This window comes from Ixodes scapularis, unplaced genomic scaffold, assembly GCF_016920785.2.
Source record: "Ixodes scapularis isolate PalLabHiFi unplaced genomic scaffold, ASM1692078v2 PGA_scaffold11__112_contigs__length_91849675, whole genome shotgun sequence".
NCBI lineage: Eukaryota > Metazoa > Arthropoda > Arachnida > Ixodida > Ixodidae > Ixodes > Ixodes scapularis.
The window spans coordinates 8679789-8703136 of NW_024609837.1; the positions used below are offsets into that span (position 1 = coordinate 8679789).

The 23348-nt window shown below is 45.0% G+C and overlaps 1 protein-coding gene across 1 annotated transcript; it reads right to left on the reverse strand.

Moving 5' to 3' along the window:
• Positions 1-798: 798 nt before the first annotated feature.
• Positions 799-8252, reverse strand: LOC8053815. Its single transcript, XM_002434906.5, has 5 exons — positions 8197-8252; positions 7279-7346; positions 6050-6177; positions 4285-4440; positions 799-2512 (listed from the first exon to the last, which is right to left on the reverse strand). Exons 2-5 carry the CDS (start codon positions 7319-7321, stop codon positions 2219-2221), a joined length of 621 nt encoding a protein of 206 aa, XP_002434951.3. The 5' UTR covers positions 7322-7346; positions 8197-8252; the 3' UTR covers positions 799-2218.
• Between the last annotated feature and the right edge of the window lie 15096 nt (positions 8253-23348).

The following is a 23348-nucleotide window of genomic DNA, read 5'->3' on the forward strand; positions in this document are numbered from 1 at the left end:
GCGTTTGTGAGCTCGTTGTGCAAGAGCGTGCCAGAGCAACGAAATGTAACACGGTCTCCCATGCCCCTCGTTAGATGTGTCAAAGCTGTCGACGCTCGCCGGTTCCGTTCAAGTATTTTCCAATTGAAGCTCGATAGACGGACGGTCATGGGGTTCTCTTTCGCACCGGGGCCCTCTTGGCGTGTTCTACGAACAATATTAGCGCCGAGATATTTCGGTGGCGCCCTCTGATGGTTTCCCTCCGTGACGTCACGACTGGGATTTGCCTCGCCGTGACGTCACCCGTTGTTATTCTGGCTACTTACCATCGGGTGCGGCCTCGAGCTCGATGGCGTGTTTAAAAACCACAGTAGAAGCTAGGAGCCATCGCAATCCGAAACTAACGCCGTCAAAGTTGACAATCTGACAGTGCTCATATGCCCTATGGTTTGGCCAATCGTGGAAAGCTGACCACAGCGACGCTTTTGGCCGCGCACATTGCTAATTGGCCCGGAAGTTAAGCAAGTCTTGCCAAAGACTACTCACATATGTTGTTTTGAACCTTTTTAGCGACACTTTATTTAGAATTTATTCCAGAACGACAAGTGTACAACAAGCTAAAAGGTGCCCGGAAATCTTCCGGGCGCAGTCTCCATAACCACCAAGAAACAGGCGTTTCAAGGAGCCGTCTCTTCAGGCACTCCTCGACAGTTCTCGATGGGTGCTGACTGCAAGCGAATGCTCTAGAGTCGGTGTCTGGTCTGCCGGTGCGACTGAACACTCTTTCTTCCACCGACTGATACGAATTCTGCAATGGTCTCACCATCCTGTGAGGTATGACCTCTCTTTATTTTTAACTTTGAATCATACACTCAGCTGGCCGTTGAGGTCTTAATTACTGCATTTAAAAGAGAAAAGATTGCTACTAAATTTGATCGAAACATTTTCTATATTCAAAAAAACAACGTGTAAATACAACAACTCAAAAATATATTTTCCATTTTCATGGTCCATTCTTTAATAGAAATATGCACAAACGATAGTGATCGATGTATTAGAATCTCACACAAGTTCACCTGTGGTTCGAAGTTTGAAGTTTATTTCTTTGGGATCAACCGAAAGGAGAACAAAGACTAGAGGCAAAAAAAGAAGCCCCACGAAGGTTTTTGTCCTCTTTGCAGTTCGTACTCACGGTACACAGTATAATAAACTTCGTACAGTTGTATACATCAGCGATTCAAAACAATGTTATGGCTTTGTATGGTATCATCAAGAGAGGATCATAGGTAGTAATATAAATTATGAACGATACTATTTTCATACGTTCAAAAGCAAAACCTTCACTTTATACATGTATAAAAATGGCTATAAAACAGTGTCACTGCCCACGAAAAGTGCCCTGAGTTCAATCTTTAATGTAGAAGTCTGTGTTTGATTGTGAAACAAGGGTTCAGTTATTAGCAGAGCTTTTAAGAAGTAGCTTGAAACCAGAAAGACAGCTTCAATTAACGAAATCTCCTTCTGTAACAGAAGGAGGGGTATTCCAAATAGTGTGTAAAGTTCTCCATGAAAAGTCAGTGAAAGCTTGGAACATGTAGGACCATAGCCTCCTATATACGACAAAGCCTGGCAGATCGTCACGAGAAGCGGCCGTCGAAATGGAAAAGGTGGAGCGGCAGACGACGAATGAGGGAAGAGCCACGTGGCTGGCGCCCCGCTGCGGCGAGACGCCGAACCACACTTCTCCCGAGCGAACAAGTGTGTTTCGGGTCCTCACCGCTGCAAAAGCTGTGCGCTAACGTCCAGTTTCCCCGGGAAATGGTTCTTTGATGCCCTGTGCTACCAGATCCTCGCGCTCCAAATCTGCCATCGGGCACTCTATGGCTCCGTCGTCGAGCTGCCAGGTTTCGTGAGAGCGAACTGTCATAGTTTAATCAATGGGGGGATCAGTGGCCGAGTGGGCTAAAGCGCACACCCAGCTCGGGGCACGTGGAGCGAAAGCTCGCGCTGCAGAACCCAGGGATCCTGGGCTCGAGCCCCACCCCTGCCCGTTTCGATCTGGATGAGCATCGTACCGGCGTGCGGTCGTGTATCACTACTGCGTGGTGCACGTTAAAGACCCCAGGCTAGCGGTTGTACTGCACTGGCTAAATTGCTCATCTACAGCAAATGACTTGTCGCAATTTTAAATAGCTGACCAACTACACGCCGTATAAATATCCCCATAACCCAATTTTAATCAATGGTAAGCGAAAGTCTCCTGAAGAGCAGACAAATAGCTCCCACGAAGGATCTTGCGAAGTTCCCAGCGGGAGTAACGGGCCACCTCTTGTACAAACTCCTTCCGCCGTCGAGAGTTGAGATTCAGGTAGGTGTCGTAAGAGGTGCGAGTCGAGATGGGTCCGATGATCAAGGAGTTTAGGCTAGTCACGCTGGCTCTGATATCGCTCATGTTGAACAAAGCTTCTGCGCTCGTGACCGTGACTTCAACCCAGATGTTCTTGCGCGTTCCAGCCAAGTCGTCCCCCCGAGTCTGGAAGCAAAGAGGGAGAGAGAGAGAGCGCGGTCAGCTAGGTTACAAGAGAAGAATTGTCAACGCTAGACGGCGAGCAAGTGTTCTAAAATGCGTCCTTGGCGCATTGAAACGCGAAGAGGGGCACTATACGCCATACGGCTGCCGAAGCGTTTATGGACCGTGACACTGCAGAGCGACCTGCAGCCGATCACAGCTGTTGGGACGCCGCCAGGATCGCGAACGGCGACAGCATAACATTTCTATGACGTCATCAGGCGGAAATCGAGGGACCAATTTTTTTTTACACCATTCGGAGACGCATTCCAGGCAGCATAGTTTTACTGCACTCGTTTGTATATATTTAAACGGTACACCTTCTGAAGGGACCTTGAAGCGATAAATGCCTCTCACTTTCTATAAGCTTACTGGCACTGTAGGAACCAATGAATACCCGAACGCAACGGCACTGACCGAGAAGCTCCTTCGTTGCGGTAGAATTAGAAGGATAAAAGTTGACGTTTTCTTTCAATCTATCCTTCGAAGTACCTGATGACGAAGTTGCAAGGACAACGCCAACAATGCGATCCCCGGTAGTTTTTATCGATCTTTGCAATCCCCGATGTGACGATATTGGAGAGTTTTAGTAGATCGTTCCCATGATTCCGATAACGATACCCGATACTCCGCCACCGCCTCCCTTGTGCATGCATAGTAGAGAGTTTTAGTAGATCGTTCCCATGACTCCGATAACGATATCCCGATACTCCGCCACCGCCTCCCTTGTGCATGCATAGTATCGTTATCGGGGCTATCGGAGGTATCGGAACGATCTACTAAAACTCTCTAATATCGTTATCGGGGCTATCGGAGGTATCGGAACGACCTACTAAAACTCTCTATTTAAATGCGGCTAATGCTGTGCACTCTAGTACTGACTAGACATTCCATTGGGGCTCGTAACAATCAATGCCCCGACATGCATTCGAATAGTGGCTCGTGCCCAGTTGCCACGACGACGACAAACTCAGCGCGCTCCGTGAGCTTTTAAAACTCCAGCGCGTGGCCATGTTAAACATTGGCCCCATTTAATCGGCTGCAGATTACCTGGCCGCTCGTTCTGCCTGCTAGTTGAGGGGAATAAACGCTGTTCATTTTCCTTAAAAAAATGTTTTTGCGACTGAATTTGCTTGCAGAAGAACGGGAACGCGTGTCTCATCGGTCATGGATGTCGAGGAACAATTCTAAGTGGTATATTTACTGAAAGTAGGAAGACCTGTTGTACCCCCTCTGTAACATCTTTTTTATCTCTTATGTTTACTACTCGCGTTCCTTTTGTATTCTCGTGTGCAGTGATAGGCGAGTTGTTCCATAATCTCTGACCGTTTAAGAAATGCAGGGCCTATTATATGCTCACGCATCTTGCTTCGTAAATCCTTCCTCGGCATTCTAATGGGCTAATGCCGCCACCTGATTGGCTGAGAAGCGAAAATCAGACGCTCGGGTTTTAGAAGCAGTCCGCGACTATGGCTGATGCCGCGTATCGCCGTTCCATGTACGGTTCGTGTTTGATCAAGGAAGCACCAATTCAACGCAAGTCCTCCCGAACGCTGTAGCAGCACTCTTGTTCAATCTATGCTTCGCGTTCGATCGAGCGAGATGACGGAAATAATTCAGTCCATACGCTTTGTGTTGGGTAAACACTGAGCTTTGTGCAAAACAAGCTGGCCAGAGCGCCTCCTATAGTCCCATCTCGTCGTCAATGTCATCTTCAAGAAGGTTGATTGTCATACCTGCGCGATGTATGAAACCACGAGTCCTCTCAGATCAACTTGGCAGGTAGGTCGGACGCAGCTTCTGAGACGGCGAGTCACATCGTCCAGTCCGCTCACTGCTCCATCCGTTAGTTTCACTTGTAGGTCGCGGTTAAATAATCCATTGCTTGCAACCTTCATATATAAAAAAACGAAATTAGTCTAAACTTCTGCTGTTCAAGAAAAAGTAGTAAATACGTTACACTCTGAGAAGAAAAAAAAAAGATGTGTGTGTGTTCACTTTTCTGTAGAGAACGAGACAACAAACCACCGAAACCGATACTAGAATCCCACCGCTTGAAGCAGCACAAAATACGATTAGGCAAAACAAAAAATAAATGCGATGCGCCCCGGGACATTGAACATGACGTCCCACTTGTCCTTATTCCATAGCACGTTTTATCCAATATAAACGTCTGATGTGCTTCGCTTGGCGTTTCTATTACGAAAAAAAAAGAGCATTTCTGTGCGACTCCACATTACAGTCAAAGCGATGGCTGTGACATGTTATCGAGCCCTAATGTATCCTTTTGTGTCTTGCACTTGCACTTGTACATCTTCACCTTACGAATACATCAAAAGTGTCTCCAATGCTACCTGATAGATGGCGCCAGTGTGCCTCTGTGTCGCCCCGTCGTAAGCGGTCAAGACGAGGGAACAGAACGTACTCGATTGCACTCAAACGCAAATGTGTGAACCAGCCTTTAAGTTCGTGCTACACTAAAAAAAAGCCCGTGAGTCTGCTTTCCCCCAAAACACTCGGAGAGCCAATCACCGCAACTTACGGAGGCAGCTCAGCGAATGACAATGCCGAAACATATGTTTAGACCAAAAAAACGCAGTCTGGGTTGTGACATTAAGCAATGCAAGCGTGACGTTTTGCATTGCTTAATGTCACAACTCAGACTGCATTTTTTTGGTCTAAACATATGTTTCGGCATTGTCATTCGCTGAGCTGCCTCCGTAAGTTCCGGTGTTTGTCTCTCCGAGTGTTGTGCGGGAAAGCAGACTCACGGGCTTTTTTTAGAGTGTATAGAAGCAAGAAAGTAGTTGTCCTATTGAGTTTCAACTTTCGTTAATGATTCCAGTGTGCTAAAGCACCCACTTCAGCACTGGCTTTCGTAATACCCTTCTGGGCCTGTTTACTGGGGATTCTGATTTCAGGTGACCGGCTCCGTAGGGAAACGCGCCTATAGTGCTCCGGCCAATTTCGTTCAACAATCGTAAGCATTGCCTGCATTTTTCTTTAACACTTAACGTAAACTGCCGCAGAAATAACTTTACAAGCCCCTTCTAAATACTTGCTACGGCAAAAAAATATCGGGTGCATTTCAAGCCCCTTCAACCTCTTTCTACGCGCAAAAGAGAACTCGAATATTCAGAGCGAAAACCGACTTACGGTAGCCATTTGCCTGGAACGCTAGCTAATGAACAAATAGTAAGGGCGCAAACGAGCTGGTGTACATTGCACATGGTTGAAAAAAACCCGAGACTGCGGGTAAACGACACATCTCTACTTTTTAGTGTTGTGTCGTTTACCCGCAGTCTCGGGTTTTTTTTAACCACGCCAGCTAACTTTAGTTTTTTGTTCCCAGGGGGCCGGCCACGTGACCTCGAACTCTCTTTTGCGGCTATTTTAACCGATGGGCGAGCCACCCGCATTCACCAGCAAACCGGCACAGGGTCGGTGCAAGTTAGAGCAGCCCGTCTTTTGTCCAACGTACAATGAATAATGTCCCATTACCGTGAAGCTGTGGAAGGGAATGTGTGCCTCCAGATGAAGCGAACGTTTGTCCCTAATCACAGGCGGTTGATGCCTGCCAACGGCCTCGTCAACATGGGCGTTGAAGTCATTCACGGCCGCTCCATTGCCTAGAGAAACAAAAGGCATTCTTCACCACAGTCTGTGAAGACAAGTTACACTGTTTATGAATGAACGTTAATTTATGAATGTTTGTGAGGGACGCCGTCATTTTTAGCTCTATTGGGACGAACCCCCATCAGTTAACTGAGGTAGACCAGCTAAGTTGAACTCAATGACCGTTAGCGGCTGAATGACAGTTGGCGCCACTGTGTAACTCCGGCAGGTCGAAATTGAGTCAACTGTAGTTGGCTTAATGATTGTTAACAACGCTTGTCTAACTACGGTAATAGAGTGTTCCAACTTTGGATTATTAATCTTCGCCGTGAACCGAAAAACAGATGGAAAAGTTGATATATATATATATGTATATATATATATATATATTTTTTTTTTTTTTTTTTTTTTGTTTACGCATAAACTACTAATTGCCGAACGCTCATTCTCCGCTCAAATGTAGCGCTGCAACTCCGAACCAGATGCCAAGGTTTCAGAAGTAGCCGCTAACCTGTTCAAAAGTTACGTGAATTTTCTAAAAAAAAGAAAAAGAAAAACGAATGGAGAAATGGAGCCTCGCAACTTTTGAACCAGAAGTCGGTTAGTCCTGAAACTTTGCTATCATGTTTCGGACCGTTAGCATTGCACTTGGGCGAAGCATGGGCGTTCAGAGATGCATAGTTCATTTTCAAGGTGAAAGAGACGCTGTATTTTTTTTTTTTCAACACCTCCTACTTTAAGTTACAGACAACTTACAAAATGCAGCTTGTGGCTAATGCCACAGCCCATCCGCTAATTGCGCAACCTCACTGGCCGTGGAGCGACCTTAAGGTGTTTGGGAATCGAGGTTCACGTCGTTTCTTGAACTCTCAGTTACTAAGCCTAATGACTAGACGACTAGACGTTCAAACGGATCAGTATTTGACAATACCATTGAAAGCCGTATTTCGGAAATGTGTTCTTGATACGTAGCACAAGGCTTTCCGTAGAAAAAACCCGCGGTGTTCTGTTGGACATCGCTCAGGCTAGAACTGGCTACGAGATTTTACAAACCAGAAACTTTTCAGCCACATTTTTTTTTGTGCGATCTAATAAGAAATTATATATTGACTTACCAAATGTGCTTGCAGCGAGAAGGAAGGTAGCCAACCTCAACATATTTTTTTCAAAAGCGCCTGAATGCCTAAAAAAGAAACAGGAAGGTGATAAAAAATATACACACTCACAGGAATAAAATAGAGGTAGTCTGGACAGCGAGTGTCAGGCAACACTCGCTGTTCAGGCTACAGTTACTACAAAACAGTCACTACAAAAAAAAAAAAAAAAAAAAAAAAACACCATAAATACGAAAAATATAAACACAATATTAAACAGCCGTGCCTATAAATATACTGAACCTCAGCTTCAATGTGACAATCTATGAAAAAAAGCGTCTATTTTTTTTGCAAACCTTTTCTGAGAGAGTATCGCTGCAATTTTGGAGATGGGGCTCTGTATATAAGAAAACATAAAATATCTTTAAAAAAAAAAAACCGTTGCCCTTTACATTGAGCATGGTGAAACCTTATGCCGAGTGTAACAGCGCTGGCTGTCTTTTTTTAAGGTCTAATGATATTTTCAGCCACGCCATTCGCTGAGCTCTTTCAGCATCTTGCAGCAATTCGCTCTCTCAAGTGCTTTCCAAAAAGATAGGCGGACCGGTTTTCTCTTTTTGAGATTGTAATCGCCGAGAACTGAGGGAGAGAAGGACACGAGAGAGAACGTCAAAAGCTCTGATTGGAATGATGAGTGGGCACTGCACTCGTCGAACGCTTTCGAACGCGAGAACCAAACGCCGGACGCTGGCGTTCTGCGTTCAAAAGCGTTCGACGAGTGCGGTAGAGACAATGGCAGCTGTACCTTTCGCTCTACCCACTAAATCCACCAATCAGAGCTCGGCTATCTGATGTCCCCGGCTCGCTCTGGGCTCCTCCTCTCCCCCAGCTATCGGCGCCTTAAGTAAAACGCGACAAGGAGAAGCGTTCGGTGCTCACTGTGCAAGGATGCCAAATGCGGGAAAGGACCGGCTGTCCAAACGGAGACCTGGCTCCCTCTGAGCTTTCAAAGGAGACGTCGGGCGATTTTATATCATTCCGAGCTCCTTATCAAGCGTAATCCTATCCTAAGAGGTTGCAACACAGTGGCAAGTTATCATCGGGGAGGCGTCCCAAGTTTTGCTTCTCGTTTTGATATCAATCCTTCCGCATTTGTCGAACGTCCTCCGCCGGGCATGGTATATTTTTTTCTTCGAATAATAAGTTTCCTAAAACTAGGGAACTAATATATATCAAATAATATTGTTTCGAGCTATTTGTTTTTATTTTTTTCCTCTCTTTTATTACGTTTTTCTCTCCACTCTATACACAATATGCGCACCTATTTGGTGTTATGACTACAGTTCCTTGACCATGTCGCGCTTTATATTATAATTGTTAAATATGACACGCCAACTAAGGACCAACATTTTTTCCGGTTAATTAAGATTATTAATTAAATTATTTTTGTTGTATCTGTTTCTTGCTCACCTGCTTGCTTTAGCGTTTGCCACTATACCTTCAAGAGCGCCGTCGTATACTGCCTTGGACGTTTGGCGGAGGGACCCCTTGAGGCAGCACGCTTATTGTCCCCGCTTCCTCACCAGCATTGTCGTCAAAAATAAAAGTAGACTTTTTGCTGTTTTTATTTCTTTCAGAATACTTTTAAAGGCTCTCCAAGGGAGGGTATTACATAGGGGAGTGGAAGAGTATGTAAAAATACAGAAAGGAAGTAATGTTACTATGAATGTAAAACAAAATGAGCAAAAACACTCAAAAACGGTGACTGAATTTTGATTTTTTCTGCAATTCACAATCATAGCCCCCCGAAAATATATAAATGCTGTTTTTGTTTGACTGATGTTCGCTTGCTTGCTTTAACCATTGCCACTGCCTTAAATAGTGAATGTCTATACTGTCTTAGACTGTATGGAAGAGGAACCCCGTTAGGCAGAAGTGCCCTATTGTCCCGACAATTCGAATACGTTTTTTTTTTTTTTTTTTTTTTTTTCTATTCAGAATACCCATAAAGGCACTCCAGGGGAAGGTAATGCATGGGGGCAGGGGGGGGGGGGGGTACATAAGAACACAGAAAGTAATTATTGTATGTATGACTGCAGAACAAAATGGACATAAAACACGCGAAAACAATGAACAAGATATATAAGCATAGGCAACTAGTGAAGAAAAAAAAATAAAAACACTAACACTCGTTTTCACCTCAAGAAAAAAATCAAGTTTTTGCCTTTCATACGCAGTTCGACTTTGTTTCTGCGAGAATCGGTTTTCAGAGGAAGAAACGGTGTTTTTGGATTTTGAAACATCTACATCTTGATAATATAACAGATATGTAATCTGGAATACATCTACGTATACCTCAATTCTCTGCATAAAATGGAACATTAGTAATGCTCCGCGAGGAGGCAGACGTTTTCTTGTGCTCGGGCATTGTCGGGATAGAACCACCACTCCCCCTTTTCCTACGAATCGGTGCGTTTGTGCCTCTTTGAGTACAGAAAGCGTCGCAGAATTCCACTGTAACACACCCGATTCTCAAATTTACCAGGAGGAACACACTTTGAGTGAACAATGCGAACTAAAGAAGTTAAAAAAAAGCAAATCAGCATCGTGTTGACATTGGACTCGACCTAACGCGCTTTTTCGGGTCGTGGCGGACTTCAACTCTTGCACTGACTTGACCGTTGCTTTGTCTCAGGGTCGTATCCGTAGCTGCAGCTTTCGTCACCTGTAATGACATTGCAAAAAAAGTTTGGATCAATTTTCAGGTGTTCTTTCAGCTGTTGACAAGCGTGCACTCGGGAATGTATCTGATCATGAGTGGGGAGCAATTGAGGCACAAATTTGACTGAAACACTTTTTATGTTCACAATTTCGGGCAAAATGCGTTGACACAAACTCTAGGACACTCTACTCATTTAGCACGTTCTTTAATTGGTCTTGGACGCTCTGCCAAGACAAAATCCCAGATTTTGTCGATGTTTTCATTAGTTGAGTAAGTTGAGAAACCCCCTGAACGAGGTAGGTCGTCGATCAATAATTTACCGGCTTTGAAGCGAGAAACCCACTCTAGACTTGCGATTGTTTCATAGCAACTTTTCTATAAGCGGTCTCAAACATGAAAAGAGTTTCCGCCGCTGTTTTTTCTAAAAGAAAGCAAAATTTCTGGCCCCACGATGTTTCATGAAGTCAGGCGTTGCGAAGAACGAGGAATAATTTTGAAGCGCTTGAGGAAACGACGCCGGTCGGCAAACTGTCTCGGATGGGGAGCCACAAAAGCCCGCTAGCGGCAGAAGCTGGTACTACGAGCGGCCCGCCCTCCAGAAATTCATTCCGGTTACTTTTAGGTGCGCCCTTGTATATTTTTTGAGTCAAATGTCGCCAAAATTGATTGTTCTTATTGTGGCAGCATTTACGTTTCTAATAAACAATACGTGATTTTGACTGGAACCGACACTATTAAAGACATGGGGAGAGAATTTACTTTTTTTTTATTCGATGAAAGTTTGGGCAAACCAAAGACTGGACAAGGCGAAATCTACAATGCAAAATGACACCAATAAAAATTGCTCCTCAATCTGGACTTCATTATGCTGCGACGCCGTAACAAAAAAAAAAAAAAAAAAAAAAAGATGAATACAAAATTTTGTAAAAGTTTACCTTTGTTCAGTGCGGGGTTCTAGTTATAATTAGACGTTTTATACGCTCATCTAGATTAACTAACTATAATAATACAATTAAATGCATAGGTGCAAGCAAGCTGGACAAGAATGACGATGATAATCCCTGAAGAAGAACGAAAGGGACAAAGGGCAAACAAAAATCTCCAAACACAGCTAGGTCACTGGTGCGCGACCGGAAAAATCTGCCTGAACCTGGTATCGAACCCGGTACCTCTCCATTCCCAGTGGAGCGCTCTACCAACTTGGTAGAGCGCTCCACTAGAAATGGAGAGGTCCCGGGTTCGATACCCGGACCAGGCGGATTTTTTCGGTCGCGCACCAGTGACCTCTGTGTTTGGAAATTTCTGTTTGTCCTTTGTCCCCCTTGTTCCCCTTCTCCAGGGATTATTACCGTCACTGGATTAACTAAAATTGCTTTAGGCTGCCCTGGAGATAATCTTTGAAAGCGTCCAACAAAATAGCGGCGGCATGAACAAGTCTGACCATAAGCTTCTTGCGTTTAATTTATAATTTAAAGATTGCCACAAACGTACCTATATTCTGCGGTCTACTTCAAAAATTATCTGAGTGTTCTCATTTCATTCAGACACGGCTTTGAGTTAAAATATTTCATTTCGATGAACAAAATATATGTTTCGGGAGCTTCATTGAAATGAAACAGAGGGCAAGCCGGAACCTTGACAGATTTCTTGTTGTCAAGGTATTGACATTGGGGCTGCCAAAACGAAAGATGTCTTTTTTTTTTCTCAACCTGTTAGGGCACGCATGTTTGACATCTCGACATTCAGTCACTTCTCAAACTACCGCGCTGGGACTCTTCCATGATAGCCTCAAGATAGAATGCCTTATACTTGATGAATTAGAAAGAATCTCGTACTTTATAATAATTTAGAAAACAAAATTTCAATAATTTCTACTAGGTTGGATAATTGGGCTAATTGGTAATCATTGACATAAAATTCAGAGCACAAGACCAGGAATAGAAATGGACAGAAACACGGCGTTTCAGATTCAGCGACGTTTTTGTGTCCCTTTCTTGTTCCTGTTTTTTCTTTTTTTTTTCTTTTCGCGCGAAAATTGGGGAATAATTTTTTTTTTGTTGAATTTTGTCAAAGTTTACAAAGTTCTTACGTTTGAACTATTCAAGATTTTTTAATGACCTTGATATCATCGAAAAACTCGAACTTAGCTCTTTGTATTGCATGCACATTCAATATTAGATGTAAAAAAATAGAATATATTGTATACACCCGACTCAACAAACGTTTCAAAAATCTATAGCGAATTCGATATCGATTTTTTCAAAAACCCCATTTTGATTTGCTTCATTTTTTTATTAGTATCGAGGCGCGATGATGTTTTATTCATATTTTGTATTTTTTTTTATATAACCGAAAATAAACCTCGAGCTTTGTCAGATCTGCGTTCTAAATTGGCAAGCTTTGTCGCGTAGTAACTAAAATTTACACCGCATTACGCACAATTTCAATGCTCTGTGAGCCTACATACGTGTTTAGTTAAGCATTAATCTTAGCTAAATATTAACATCGAACCTCACTGTAGTTCATGTCCATGAAAAGTCTACGAAATGTAATTCCACGAAACGAGTTTCGACGATACGATAGGGACCCCTGGCTGGAGTGGACGCCCTCGCAATACGGGCCGCCACGTCCAACATAGGAAACACTTTCATTCCGGTACTTCAATGAAGTGGTTCGCGCAAAACGAAACTATGCAATGAAATACCGTGTTCTTTCTGTTCTTTTTTTTTTTTTTTTTGCTTTTTTTTAGATAAGGTGGAGGACGCAACGTTATCTGAAACATTCATCTACCGTTTCAGGCAACTCTGGACGCGGAAGCTCGCCCTCCTTAGTGACCATTTTGCAATAACACGCGGACACTACCGATAAACGGCCGCTGAAAACGAAACTATGCTCAACTTGCTTGTAGAGTGTGCAACCGGATAATATACGCTGTACAAGATGCTTGTAATATCACAGGAAACATAATGAAAACTCCGACTAAAATAAGGAAATGGTTCCGTTAAATTAAAATACGGACCAGCTTAACGGTTAAAAAACAGGTGCTTGTGTTATTCGTCATGAACACATGTTTTTGGTAAATAAACAGTCTAAATATGCTTGTTTTTCGGTGAAAAGAACACCGGATTATATTACGGTAGAAAATGTGGTTTTTATTTAAATAAGCACTCTAGAAAACGTCCCGTTATGTGTAAGAAAACAGCTTCTGTTCCCAGATCCCAAATATTTTTGGTGAATACACAGTGTACACAAACTCAGATTACTGGAAAGATACACAACTTTCATCATTCCTGCAAAACGGATTATCGTTAAATCAGTGAAAGAAGCCATTACTAAAATAAAATATTTTATGACGGAACATTTTTTCGCAATCACAATACATGGTATTCGCGACTCCTGCGAACTATAGGGGGCGCGCTGGTCAGGCAAAATGGTGGACGAAAGGAGGTCATTTTCGTCGTTCAGCACGCAGACCACCATAAATTTCTTGCACTGCAGCGTAAAACCGATGTTACATATGAAAGCAAAACTATTTTTCGACGGTAAAAACCTTTTTTCTATTCAGTGTATAGGAATAACACGGCGGAAGCATAAACATAATTACTGGAAACGATGTTTGTTTCTATGCTGCCTACGAGAACCAAGCAGCGATAGCAGACGACAGAGTCGAGACGACCTCTTCTCATGAGCTTCTCTGCGTTGCCGCTACGCGGCCTCGATTTCACTGGAGTTGCCAAAAGTACTATCATTTTGGAGTCAAATGTGAACAGCAGAGAGCGTGCCCGCTGCGCCTCCTGGAGGCCACTGTAAACTGATCTGTACTCCGGGTTGGAGAGTACGGCGCTGCCAGGGTGTGCGTCCTGGCCTTACACAGTGTTGCCAGATGGCACTACCAAAAATGAGCCAACGTCTAGGGGGTATAGCCCAAATATAGCCAAAGCCGGAAAAAAATAGCCCAAACAGGCAAGACTAAAGCAATAATATTTTATTTTTCATTGACAATTTTTATTGACAGTTTTTTTGCACACGTACAAAACACGTTACATTCCCTTTTTCAACGGTCAGATGGGCCACAGTTTGTGCACATCATGACAATTGTGAATTTTTCGAGAAAACGCCGCGGAAGGTTGAAACTCCTACGACAGTGACCCTTCTTTCGTTGTTTTTGAGCAGTACAAAACACACAATGACAGCTTTATTGTGATGCCCGGCAGATATGATCATACAGTAAAATAACAGAATACAGAGGCAGAACAGTTGGAACATTGGGAGTTTCAAACCAGGACCCCCAATGTCTATAAGGTCTGTACCAATATCCCACCCGTCTCTTCCTCTTTGTGTAGAATATGAGCAGGGGCTCCGGAAGTATTTTCGACGTGTGGGGGCGACATCTGGGGGCTCATGTCGCATCGTGCAGTTCAGCCCCGTCTCTCTCCCTCTCTCTCTCTCTCGATATATATATATATATATATATATATATATATATATATATATATATATATATATATATATATATATATATAATTATATATATATACACATCCTCACGGGTCGTGGGAGGGGAGAAGAGGGAGGGGGGGGGGGCGGAACAGCTTTGAGTGTGGGGCATGCCCCCAATGGTTTAGAACCTGTGTACGGGCGAGTGTCCCCTCTCTACAATCTAGGCTCTCTACGAACAATAGGCGTCAGAAGCGACGCCGCCAGCGTGCTCAATTCCTTGTTATGTCATCACTTCAAGTATTGAAGCAGATTATATATGAAGGCATTTTATACTGTTTATAAGCGTGTAAAAACTGTTCTGATAACGCGTCTTGTTCTCTTTATGAAGTACAAAACAAACACTATAGTCGTGTTGACAGGCGAAAAGCGCAGTCGAAGCTCCACCTCTAGCGCGAGCTTTCCCGTCTTGAAAGCGGAAGAGTGCTCTCGCAGCTACACGCAGCCGAAGTGATGCGAAAGACAACGTTCGCGTGATTGAGACACTGACTTTAAACGGATTTAAACTGAACAGAGCCACTGAGAAGGCCGCATTTCCATCGGAAGCACCGTGTCTTTTAATTGTGGAAAGAGAGGAAAAACATCCTCGTTCTGTGTCGTGCCTGGATCGTTATAAACGGAGCTCTCACCACTCTCCTCCAGCAATTGTTAAAAATCAAAAGCGCAAATAGCAAGGAAAAGAAGAGGGGACAGGACAGAGCGCTTGCTGTTCGTGCTTTTGATTGTTGACAATGTATAGCCAACTAGACCAACAGTTAATTTTAATTTTGATTCAGTTTTCTAATGCAATATTTGCTGCTACGTCTGTTTCCAGATGGCTCCTCCTGAACTCTGAAACAGTGAGTGTGTCGCCAACGCCTGCAGGGGTGGAGCGTGGATACCGCCATGTTGAAAACAGGGCCGCGATATCACGGTAAGGCGGCGATGGTAACGCGTTTCAGGCACGTGATGCCGGTACGAGTCGCGCATGCGTAGTCGGGTCCACGGTAAAGGTAGTAGGGTATACGGTTTGCTAAAAAAATTGCAGTTGCTTAGCTCGGCTATGTCAGGACATACGTAGCGTGAGCGGTTGGGCACATCGCTCAGCCTCCTGGCGACGCCGCTTTGCTAGACGTTCTTCCCTTTGCTCCGGTGTCTCCGCAGCAGGTTTAGCCTTCTTCTGTTCGTTCTTTCTACGCTCCACCGCTAATTGCCAGGCAACTACTTCGGGATCCAATCAGTTAAGCTTCTCCGCTCTTCTGCGCCACTGAGCAGCAAGTTCACTCTCCTTCTCCATGGCTATACCACACTGGCAAACGCCCCGCTATATGTATACCCCCACTGATACCTCTGCGCATGCGCACAGTATGAGAGGCGCTATCAAGCGGCTCCGGTGCAGCGTCAGACTTTGGCACTGTGCAACGGAGGCGCACAGCTGGGCACGCGGCGGCACTAGTGCGTCTGCCGCAGCTATGACGTCACTCCTCTGGAATGCGCAGACCGACGAGGCGCGCGCGGCGGCGGCGGCTCCGGCGCGCCAGCTGTGCGCCGTGTGACGTCACTGCTCCTCGCGCATGCGCAGCACGGCTCTCTAGGAGCCACGCGAAACTGCTCAACCTCGGCCAGTGTAGCTCACGCTACAAAAGTCCCATATAGGGAATTTTATCAAACCGTGACCGTACTCCGCGTACCACACTACCGGATCCTTTGAAGCATGCTTTTAGGCGCGCCCCCGGGTACTTCCTTGACCAGTGCGCGCGCTTAAAAGTATGCTCCAAAATATCCGACAGTGCGGTACGCCTAACACGGTATGTTTTTTAAAAGTCCCCAATGATGAAGTTACTACATTTCGTTAAAATGTTCGGTGAATGCGGGAGCTGGTGGACCTGCATTTTGGCAATCCCAGCGCCACACACACAGTAAGGACTAGACGGGACACAGGGCGACCGCTGGAAGTTGATATATAAAAGTCTGCCAAGAAAATGACTTCACTTAGGCACCAACAGCCGTCTTCGGTTCCCTCCTGCTCTTTTGTAACGAATGCCGCACAGTTTCTTCTAAAGTGTTTACTAAAAAAAAAAAAAAAATCACAACGCATATAAAAAAAAAAACACTTAAAGAAAGGGCTCAAGCTAGGAGAGAGCCAGACCCTACAGTCATGCCACACCATACCCTTCTCTATACTGACAAAGCCTGGCAGATCGCCACGAGAAGCGGCCACCGAAATTGAAAAGGTAGAGCGGCAGACAACGGATGATAGGATGGATGGATGGATGGATGAATACGGCTGAGCCCTTTGGATCGGGCGGTAGCTTACGCCACCTAGCCATTTTGTTTTACCATTTAAGCTTAGAATATTTAAATGTGAAATCTATATTCACTCCGCAGTGCTAAGAAAGTGAGGCTATGAAACCCGCTTGCCATCAGTGAATAAGAAAATACCTAGTTTTCTCTCGATTTCTGCCACCATTCACTTAATCTTTGCTTGGTAATCTCTACAGTCTTGAAATCCACTCTCCCTTCGCTGTCTCTAAAAGCCAGGTGACGGGCGCCCCGCTGCGGCGAGACACCGAAACACACTTCTTGCGAGCGATGGAATGTCCGCTCGTGCTCCTCGCGTTCCTCGCTCTACCGCTTCCTTTCTCGTCGTGATTGAAAACCATGTTTCGGGTCCTCGCCGCTGCAAGAGCTGTGCGCTGACGTCCTGGTTCTTCGAGAAATGCTCTGTGCTACCAGATCCTCGCGCTCCAAATCTGCGACCGGGCACTCTATGGCTCCGTCGTCGAACTGTCTCGTTTTGGGAGTATAGATCGAGGAGGCTATAGCTACACGGACGCGCGCGCAAGCAGCTCGCTCGGGGATGCGGGCGGCGAGGTTCCTCGCGTGGCTCGTGCCGAGCCAACGAAAGTGGCTGTGATGGAACTTCCAGCGCACCAGCGGCACAGGGTCGAATCATGGGTTGTGCTGCTCGAGGGTTAAACACATTGGAGTAGGATGCATCCCCTGGCAGCGCCCTGCTCTCCAACCCGCAGTTTTTTTCAGTTTCCAGGGTCCTCCAGGAGGCACAGCTAGGCTCAGCAAGTGTCGACGGCCATCCGATGTTCGCGTTTCATTCCAACGCGAGAGTATATAAAATTGAGCAGCCCTGTGTTCATCTACAGTACAGTCACAGCCATAGCTATGGCACGTCACGGCGAAGTCGGGCAGTTTGATTTCAAACCAAGCAATTTGTTTATAAAAGGAGGGTATGGCAGTTACATGAATGCGGTCTCTTCCCTGTGTGTTTTGGGACTCGGAGGATGTTAGGAGGGGGGACTAATCGTCGCGCTTGTTGAGTAAGTAGCTAAAATCTTTTTATGCCTATTTCCTCTACATAAATTCGAGTTTATATCGTATTTTAACACAATTAATGTAAATCAATATAAAAGTTAATTGATTAATATTTGTTAAAGAATCTACCGTGGCTGTTATGAAGGCACTGGACTAAGAAGTATAAACTATTCACTGTGAAAATGTCAAAGAACTATTAAGTAGGAGTAATATTCGGTCAGTCTCTAAGCGTTTCTGCGGAAAATGTCGCGGGCACCGGCCAAGTCGAATTAAAAACTAAGGCTGCTATATATAGCGATCGTGTCAAAGTGGTAGGCGTAAAGGAGGGAGTGTGATCGGTCTATCTATTGTTTTGCTGGTGTTTGTGTGTTCTGTTGGTATGTGTATGCTCATTGTATTGCGCTTTCCCGCTTTATTTCGTATTTAGTGCTTGAGTGTCAAGGTAAATAGCAGCGACAAGTTTGTTGTGAAACTTTTGTCGCAACCTGGAAAAAACAGACTGTTTTTTCACAAACTTCCAGAACATTAACTTGCTCTTTTTTTATATAGAAACTCTGTTATTTCTAAGCGCAGTCTGTTTATGCTGGTGGCGCAAACTTCATTGTAAAAAAGAAAAAAACTTCATCAGTCGCCCATTAGCTGCTGCTCCTCGGGACAAGTTGTGACGTCACAGTCAAGTTCTGCCGATGAAGTTTGATGCATGCTCGTCAAAATTGTAAAGTTTGCCGTGACGTCCGAATGTCGTCACGATGACGTTGTTTCTGCAAAGAAATTTCCAGAGTTTGGGAGCTCGAAGTTAAGAAACTTTATCGGTAAAGATGGCGGAACTTTGTTGCGTGCGGCTGGTCTCCCATCGTGCCGACAGAGTGTTTCGAGAGAACCGGGACGCCTTTCTGCTCTCGGACGATACGTTTGTCGCGAACTGCCGACTCACGAAAAGAGCGAGGCGGTGGCCCTGCTAGGATTTCCGCCCCGACCTCCGACCGGACCGCCCGACCGTGCGCGTGACAGGCGTTGAACAGCAAATGTGCCCCCTGGGATTCTACGCGGGCGGCGGTTTCCAAGGAACGGTGACTGGCGACGAGCACTTGGCGGTGCATCGAAGTACCGTGTCTCGGGCGCTCCACTCCGTCACGACGGCGATCGTCGAGCACCTGGCGGATCGCTGGATTCGTCTTCCGGCAACGAAGGGGGAGAAAGCCATAGCGAAGGCGGGCTACTGGAGAGTCGCCACAATCAGCGGCGTTATCGGTATACGTCATGGGCAACTTTGTTGATACCACGTGTCCGAAATCTTTCAGGAAAAGATACGCGTGCATTCCCCAGGGCAGTCCTCGAAGGATGACGACTCGCGGAGTGTTCGCGACGTTGCTCTGGGCAGGAGTGCGTTTTGCGCCACTCCCCTCGCGGCATTGAATCCTCTCACTTTTTGGGAACAGTGCAAAAGGAGGAAGAGAATGAACAGTGGCGCCTCTAGCAGCTGTGGGGACAACGAATTTTCTTGTTTGTTGTTGATCAGAGACATCGAAGATGAAGATTTGAAGGCCGCTTCTCGTGCGACCAAAGTACTGGTCAGAGCGAAGCGCTCGTGCCCAGATCGTGCTAGGCGAGGTTCAATTTCATTGTTATGCTGCGTTAGTAAACACTGGACTGTGGGGACAGCAAGATTGATAAAGCGAACCCTATAGTTCGATCTCCTGCTCAATAGCTGGATCGAAAAATCAACGTTACCACACTGTAAAAAATAACTGCGTAGAAAAGCAGAGAAAGCTTGGCAGCTCTCTTGCAACGAATGATCTGTTTTCGTCTGTTTCTCTGTTTCCGCGATGTTTGTTTAAGACATATCCGTTTCGGTTCTTTGTCTTTTCTGTAAAATGACTGAATTTCTGTTGTCCAGCCTCGTTGAAAAGCAGCTTCTGTTCTTACAAATAACAAAGTTTCTGTAAAAAAGCGGGTTTCTGTTTTTGAAGTTCGTAAAGAAACACACTTCTCCAGGTTTCAGAGGGAACCCTGTGTCGCTGGTATTTATCCTGCCAGTCAAGGTCGAAATACAAAATAAACCGGGAAAACAAGACACAATGCACTTAAACATACAAACAGAAGATACAAATAACAGCAAAAAAAACAAAAAAAAAACAGACAAACCAATCCCGCGCCCTCCTCTACGCATACCACCTTTACCCGATTGCTATGTGTGGCAGCCTTATTTTTCAGTTCGACTTGGCCGGTGACTGGTACATTTGGCCCATAAAGACATATAGGCTGACCAAATATTACTTCTACTAATTATTCCTTTGACATTCTAACACTGACTAGTTTATATCTCTTAATCCAACGCCTTTAAAAAATCCATATTATATTAATTATCTAATATAATGAATTAACTTGTAATATTAATTGCACGAGTTACGTTAAAAATGCCATGTTGACGCTGATTTCTGTTAGAGGCTATAGGAATTACAGGATTTCAGTTAATTATTCAATTGGCGCGACGATTAATCTCTTCTCCTATCGTCCTCCGAGCCCCAAAACACGCAGGGAAGAGACGGCATTCATGTAAACGCCATGCCCTCTTTTTATAAACTTTGTTCTATTTAAAATCAAACTCCCCGACTTCACCGTGACGTGTCGCAGCTATGGCTGTGACTGTACTCTGCATTAATACAGGGATCCTCAATTTTATATACTTTCGCGTTGGAATGAAAGGCGACCAGCGGAGAGCGTGGCCGATGACGCACATGCTGACGTTGATCGGGAGTCCCAAATTTTGTGCCCGAAGACACGAACTGAGTGACTCGTTCTCAGACGAAAAGAATGTAAATTGTGGGGAAAAGTAAAAACTAAATATTTTCGGCTTGCTTTTGTAACCATAAAACCTTTTTTTTTTTTTTTTTTTTTTTTTGTTTGTTCGCGGAAATGCAAGTGGTTTGTTGTGCTTGTTCTTGAGAACAACACGTACGTATAAGTCGAGTCGAAACTTCTCGAAAAGGAGGATATGTTGAAATCAGTCATATCATCATATACAAGTGTCAGCAACTGCCCCAACATACCACCTTAAATACACCTATGTTTCTGTTCGACTTTTGTTACTGTAAACGTCATATTAAAAAAGGAGTAACTGCAGAATCAACTAATTCCTTTTCAGCTACACTCCGCGACACTGTTAGCGCGAACAAGTCATCGCCGTTTTTTAATGTTTTTATTGTAGTATCAAAGGAATGTCATCAAAACCTCTATTGGTCCCTCTTTTCTTTCGCAACAAACTTAGTGGCGCCATCTATTGAATAGCCCCGGCACACTTCCGGTTCGCGTATATTTCCTAATTTTTTACTCATCATTCTTTAATCGTAAGAGTGGATTAAGCCTTACTGTGCTATAAGTGGCCATTTGCAGAAGATAGCGTGTATATTTGACTGCGAAAATACCGCAAAACCCGCCGTCTAGTCCAGGACCAGAAGGGGTTGGGGGCTATTTTCACTCTGGCTCCACCAGGTTTTAACTCACGTGAGGAAGAGCGAATAGTGGTGCAAAGTGCTTAGTTGGGTACTGACGTTCAAGGTGAAAGGTCCGTTCATACATTTGCGACCTCTTAGAACCGAGTGCCTCGCTATATCTCTTGCGATGAGAGGACACACTGGCGCCATCTATTGGGTGGCAGTGTAAACTTGGCGGTTCGGCATATTTCCTATTTCACTCGCGCATTCTCCTTTCTTTCTTGGCTAAAAAAGCTTTGGTCAATGTTATAAACTAGCTTTCCTCATAGATATTACGCACATTCGACCTCGGAAATCCCCCAAAACCTTTGCTCTTGTGAAATACAGTTCCAGGGTCACCGCATAGATGGCGCCAGCGTGCCAGTGCGTTCTCTCTGCCTAAGAAATTTCAAGAGGTTTCAACAGGTCTCGTGTCTTTCGGTGGTACTCAGTTGCAAGGGCGTGAACGGGCCTGAATATTTATGACAGGTGTACCCTTTCGAAGCTAAATGTAAGAAAACGCCGACGTCGTGCTCCCGCTATGCGCAGAAGCAAAATCAAAATGCCCGACATTCGAAAAACAAGATGTTTTAAAGCGAGTAATTACTTTTCTAAAGCCATAAATGCAGTACTTACGCAGGGTAAACCCAGTTAAGCGAAATATAAGAGAACATAAACCTGTGTACTGTTGCGTTACAATAAACGCTCAATTAGACAAATGTAACTACCTATTGAACTACAGGCAGTGCCAGTTAAAAAAACTCAGGGCGCCGCGAGTGCCTGTCATCTTATCACTGCTTACCAACCAGTCAAAGAACGAATCTTGAAGCAAAAGGCGCGATGTGCACGCAGCAGAGCGCGTCGGATAAACCACAGTTCACACAGAAGGATAAAACACTGAATTGAAGAAATGAGAGACACACAGCTCTTTCAACTGTATTTGAACTTTCAAGTTTGAAAGAACATTGAGTGTCTCTCCTTCGTCCATTTCAGCGTTTAATTCCCTCTGCGTGAACTATATATACAACGCGCTCGTGTACTTTATTCTTCATTTAGAACTTTGACTGTCCTGTCCAAGTTTTATCTTCCCATGTCGGATGGATGAACTGTAAGCGTCTGTCGTTCGTCCATTTCGGTGTTTCATTCTTTCTGTGCAAAAAAAGCGTGAACATGCCCTGCGGTTTTAATGCTTTCAGTAGTTTCTTTTCGAGGTACTTTTATACCCCTCTCAAACCGGCTAGTTTAGTGTCACTACAAGCGAGTGCACTTCAACCCGACAAAACAAACTCCAAGTGTGTTGGTGCTACACGGGAAAACTTAGTGTCACTCCAAAATTATGGCAATTACGATGGGTAAGTAAAGGGCACGCAAAATATTACAGTGCATACGCATTTTTTCATAAATAACGTCGTCGTCTTATTAGAAACACGTTACCACACATTGTTGCGCTAAGGCACGAGCTTTAATCCAAATTTAAATCCAATTCGATTATTACGATCAGCCATTACAAGCCAGTGACACACACCCGCACTCCGGTACGATAGATCGAAACGAGCAGAAGTATAGGGATTGAACCCAGGATTCCTAGGTTCTGCAGCGCGAGCTTTCGCTCCACGTGCTCCGAGCTGGTGCGCGCGAGCCCACTCGGCCACTCGCCACAACGAAACATCATGGAGTGTGTGGAGGACGAGCTGGAGGGCGATATCCACGATGTTGGACAGTGGAAGCGCGTGGTTGGGGTACTTTTCTCCGTGAGAGCCCAACGCCTTCCAGATGAGATGCAGCTCGACCTGGATTCCGACGCACAGGCAAGAATTTCAAGTGACATCGATCAGCAGCTGCAGGCCAATGCCTTCACCATAGCCGCTCTCATGACCGACAACCTACCCGTGATTAGTCGACAACGGTGGACTTTCCAGAGGAACGAACGGTGGTCCGAAGACACCTTGCCCCATTCGGGCGAGTTCCATTTCAAGCAAGCCTTTCGTGTCCCTCCTGCCACCTTCAGATTCCTGGTGGAGTCTTGCAGGTGCCTCCTGGCCGTCGCTGGCCGTCGCGCAGGGGCCAAGGCTGGAAACTAGAGTAGTCGC